Source organism: Elephantulus edwardii, unplaced genomic scaffold (assembly GCF_000299155.1).
Source record: "Elephantulus edwardii isolate Elephantulus edwardi_28Jun2011 unplaced genomic scaffold, EleEdw1.0 scaffold00315, whole genome shotgun sequence".
Classification (NCBI taxonomy): Eukaryota; Metazoa; Chordata; class Mammalia; order Macroscelidea; family Macroscelididae; genus Elephantulus; species Elephantulus edwardii.
This window is the reverse complement of record NW_006400065.1, coordinates 2,175,330-2,180,173: the sequence shown is the minus strand read 5'-3', so window position 1 is coordinate 2,180,173 and position 4,844 is coordinate 2,175,330. Positions and strand designations below refer to the sequence as shown.

The window sequence follows — 4,844 nt, the reverse complement described above, 5'->3', positions numbered from 1 at the left end:
GGTGAATCTGCGGTTAGGGGCTGAAGTGCAGGCATCTTACCCAGGTCTGTCCCTCCCTGAATCTGTCCCCTCACCTCTCAGAAACATCCGGCTGCTAATCCGAACAGTTTTGAGGAGGCAGCACAGTCCCTCGTAGGCACTCTGTTATTTACAGTTGAAAGAAGAGAGTATTTTCAGCTTTGTTGTTCGTGCAAACCTCTGGAGGTTCTGCTGTAAGTTACCTCTAATTCAAACAGCAACAAGTGAGTGAGTGAGTGAGCTTTTCATGGTGAAGTTGAGGCTTCCTGATGCACCTTCCTAAAGACTCTGAAAAATAAGCATTGCAGGCTTGAAAGGAGGTTGACATTTAGAGCGTGTAGAGGTAGTGGAGGAAGTCTAGAAACAGCTGCCTCTTGGCAAGGGGCTGGCACACATGGGAGGGAAATCCAAGGGATTTTTCACAACTGGCATTCCCCTTAGTCAAAGGAGACCCTCATCAAAGGCTGCAAGTAGAGCTGCAGGTAACATTTACCTTGAGGCGAAGGGCTTGGCAACACGACAGTCCGACAGTCCGCTAAAACTGCTTTAGAAGACTTCAATTTATTCAAGTTTGGCTGCTTTGGTTTGTGGTGGGGGTTTTTGGTTGTTGGTTTGGTTTTGGGTTTTTTTGCACGCAGTTATACTTATCTCTCTTTTTCTGAAAATACCCACGCTTCTGTTGAGATATGGCAAAACAGATTCCCCGGGTGTGGCTGTTTATAAGTAGCAGCCATTGTCCCAGCCTCCTCCTTCTGTGACTTTTTTCCCACCACCCTGCAGCCTAGCCTGGAAGCATGGTGCCTCGGATCTTGGGTGAGTCAGTCCTAGTCCTCAAGTCCCCACTAACACTCATTGCATTCTGCTTCGATCTTCACGTCTCAAACCTGCTTCTCTCTCCCCCAGTTCTGTTGTGGATTTCCCATCTTCTCATTATCTCTGACATCATCACTCTCTCTCCCAAGCTGCAAATTTCTGAATCTTAGCTCTTTCCAGAACCCTCCCTGCTTTTTCTCCCCTCCCAAGCCCAGCCTCAAGGACCACTCTAAGCTCAAAGACCAACTCTGCGATATCATGGGGACTTCTGGTGCCACATGAGCATCAGATTGATAAGCTCCCATTCGTTTTCTTCTACTTCCCAGCTGCTGTTTTCCTTGTTGAACTTCTATGCTCTAGCTCAGAAGGGCAAGCAGGTAAGGACAGACGAGATATTGAGGAGGAAGGAGAGAGAAGGCAGCTCTGTGGGTCTGATGGGGGTTCCCAGACACCAGGGACAGGACCTGGGAGCCCACTCCAGTTCTGACTCCCCCAGACTCTGAACTGTGGATGTGCCAGCCAGTGCCCAAGTGTGGAGACAAGATTTACAACCCGTTGGAGCAGTGCTGTGATGAAGGGACTATCCTACTCCTGAACCAGACCCGTGTCTGTGGCCACAACTGTCCCTACTGGCCCTGCTTCCAGCAATGTTGCCACGAGACCCTGGGCTCCTGGAATCAGTTAGTGGTGAGGTTCAGGGTCCCAGGTAAGAAGTCCAACTGCGTGTCCTCCCCCATCACCAGGATCTGCATCCAGGTAAGGGATCTAGACCTGGCCAGAGTGAACGAGGAAAGGGGACAGTTTTTCTGCCAAAGTATAGGGTTTTGGGGGGGTATTATTATCTTTGTATTAATATTTTTATATTAATTTTAATGAAAGTTTACAGAGACTTTGGATTTCCATTCATTCATTGTTGCACTTTCTCCCTGCCCACCCCTCCTCCCCAATTCACTCTTTGAAAAGTAAAAGAAAAATTCTTTCATTGTTATAGAATCCCTCCCCCCAAGTCTACTCCACTATGGACTTCGTTCTGGACTCCTGTCATGACAATAATACCTAATCATACATCTCTTTTAACAATTCTCTCCCTCATCTGTTTCAATGCAGCATCCATTATTTATCCTCTCTTTCTCAGTCTCCCCCCAACCCTGATGTCAGTCCTGTTTTACAAGTGGCACTATTTGCAATATTTATTCTTTTGTGACTGAGATATATCACTCAGCATAATGTTCTCCAAGATCACCCATTTTGTAAAATGGTGCATGCGTTCCTTGTTTTTCAATGCAGCATAGTATTCCATTGTGTGAATACATGTACCAGAGCTTCTCTATCCATTCTTTTGTGGATGGGCACTTGAATTGTTTCCAGCTTTTTGCTATTGTGAACAAAGCCGATAAACAAGGATGTGCATGTATCTGCTTGAATGGCAGTTATGGTTTCTTTAGGGTATATTTCCTATAGTAGAATTGCTGAGTCAAATGGTATTTCTATTTCCAATTTTCTGAGAAAGCGCCATACAGCCTTCCAGAGTGGTAGCACCATTTTACGCTCCCACTAACAGTGAATAAGGGTTCCAGTTTCTCTGCAATCTCACCAGCATTTTATGTTTGCTACTCTGTTAAATTTTGCTATTCTTACTGGGGTAAGATGATATCTCATAGTTGGTTTATTATATTAATATTTTAACAAAAGTTTACAGAAAACTTGGATTTTCATTCATTCATTGTTGCACATTTTCCTCCCTACCCCCTTCCTAGTTCACTTTGCTCTTTTAAAAGATTCTTTCACTGTTGCACAATTTCCTCCCTCCCCCCACTCCCCAGTCCACTTTGCCATGCACTTCTTAATCTGGATTGTTTTCATGCAAATAATACCTAATCATATATTTCTTTTAGACAATTCTTTCCCTCTTCTGTTTAAATGCAGTGTTCATTATTTATTCCCTCATTTCTTCATTTCCCCCCAACCCATATCAGTCCTGTTTTATAACAGTGTCTGCCAATATATTGTTATTGTTATTGGTGTTGTTGTTGTTGTTAGGTGCCATTGAGTCCCATACAACTCATAGCAACCCTATGAACAACAGCTCTGAACCCTGTCCTATCCTGTGCCAACCTTATCACCCCGGACACACTAGACCCCATTGCTGCAGTCACTGTGTTAATGCATCTCACTGAGGGTCTTCCTCTCTCTCACTGACCCTCCCCGTTTCCAAGTATGATGTCCCTTTCCAAGAAATAGCCTTTCCTAGCAACATGGCCAAAGTAAGTGAGATGAAGCTTCACCATCCTTGCCTCTGAGGAGAGCACCGGCTCCACTTTTTCCACGAATATCTCTCTTTGTTCTTTCAGCGTGGATACTCAGTACTCTTCTCCATCATCCCATCTCTAGCTTCCACCTCGGGGCAGCTGAGACAGGCATATGTTTCTGTCTCTTTCTCATGTTCTCTCCCCTCCTCTTCCTCACTTTCCCTTCCCCCTGCTCCCCACCTTCATCTGTAAATGGTGGGAGACCGTCCCAACCAACCCTCTGCTGGGAAAAAGATATTCTCAATGGATTAATCAACCCCTAGGCTTGTGATAACTTATGTTGTTGTTGTCATTGTTAGGTGCCATCAAGTAGTACACTACGACTCAAAATGATCCTGTAAACAAGAGCTGGAGACGTTGCCGGACCCTGCGCCATCCTCACGATGCCAGCCACCACGACACAGTCACCATGTCAGCCCGCCTTGCTGAAGGTCCTCCTTTATTCCTCTCACCCTCCTCCCCTTCCTCAGCATGATGTCATTTTTCAAAGGCTCTCTCTTCCTGACAACATGCTCAAACTGTGTGCAATGACTGGTGATTGATGATGGAAAGAATGAAGGGACAGCAGAAACCCCATTTTTTATAAACCCCCATTAACGCTAGAGGCAGCAGCGGGCCATAAAAATTCTTCGCTTAGGGCAAACACGAGTGCCCCGGGTAAAGCCTGGTCTGTCCTTGAAAAGTAAGGAATTAACTAGTGTCTACGTGACACAGAAGAAGTAAAGGTGGGCAAAGTAACCAGCCCATCAAAAGCCCACAAAATGACTGATCCCCCGGCCCGCCAATCTCTTTGCCCTAACAGGGGCACTCAAGAAAGAGCTATAAAAGCAAGTGGGAGGGGGAGCTCTGGTGGCCTAGTGGCAAGAAGTTGCACTGCAATCCCAGAGGTACGCGGTTTGAATCCACCAGATGTTCTGCTGGAGAAGGAGGGACAATCTCCTTCTGTACCAGTCATATCTGATCTGACGGTACACGCACAAAAAAAAAAATTAAAATAAAATAAAATAAAAAATAAAAAAAGCAAGTGGGAGGGGAAACTCGAGGCTTTTCTTCCTTCACCACCTTCCTGAGGAAGGAGAAAAGTCCCCACGCATGGGAATAATATAATAAACTATAATAAACGCTCTTAAAATTTCAGACGTTTTTTGGATTTCTTTGAGGGGTATTTCGTGGGCAGAACAAAGAACCCCTTGCGATCAGTATCAGTTTGATTATTAACTACTTAACTGCCATAAGCCTGAATGCACACTCTCTAGCCTGGCTGATGGCATTGCAGACCCAACGATGAATAGAGGCCACCACCTCCGGATACAGCCTGTTCCTTGTTTTTCAGCTGGACTCCTAGTCTTTCTGTAAACAGTTCTCCTGAGACACTTCCCCTGCTAGGCTGGAACCCAAACAAGAGTCAAAGATAAACACCGTTCAGTTGATTATTGAGTGGTGGTGGTGAAGTAACAGATCAGTTTTTATTATTATTATTATTAATTTCAATGATAATTTACAGAGACTTTGGATTTCCATTCATTCACTGATGCACTTTTCTCCCTGCACACCCCTTCCCCCAGTACACTACCCTCTTGGAAAAGAAAAATTATTTTATTGTTTTGCAATCCCTCCTCCACAGGTCTACTCCACTATGCAGCCTTGGCTCTGGACTCCCATCATGACAAAAATACCTAATCACGTATCCCTTTTATTTTTTTT

The 4,844-nt window shown here is 44.9% G+C and overlaps 1 protein-coding gene across 1 annotated transcript; it reads left to right on the top strand.

Annotated features, from left to right (window-relative positions):
• Nucleotides 1–812: 812 nt before the first annotated feature.
• On the top strand, nt 813–4,485 carry IGFL4 (IGF-like family member 4). The gene is made up of 4 exons (XM_006901281.1): nt 813–831; nt 1,158–1,208; nt 1,328–1,587; nt 4,474–4,485. The coding sequence occupies exons 1-4, from the start codon at nt 813–815 to the stop codon at nt 4,483–4,485; spliced, it is 342 nt and encodes a 113-aa protein (XP_006901343.1).
• The last annotated feature ends 359 nt before the right edge of the window (nt 4,486–4,844 follow it).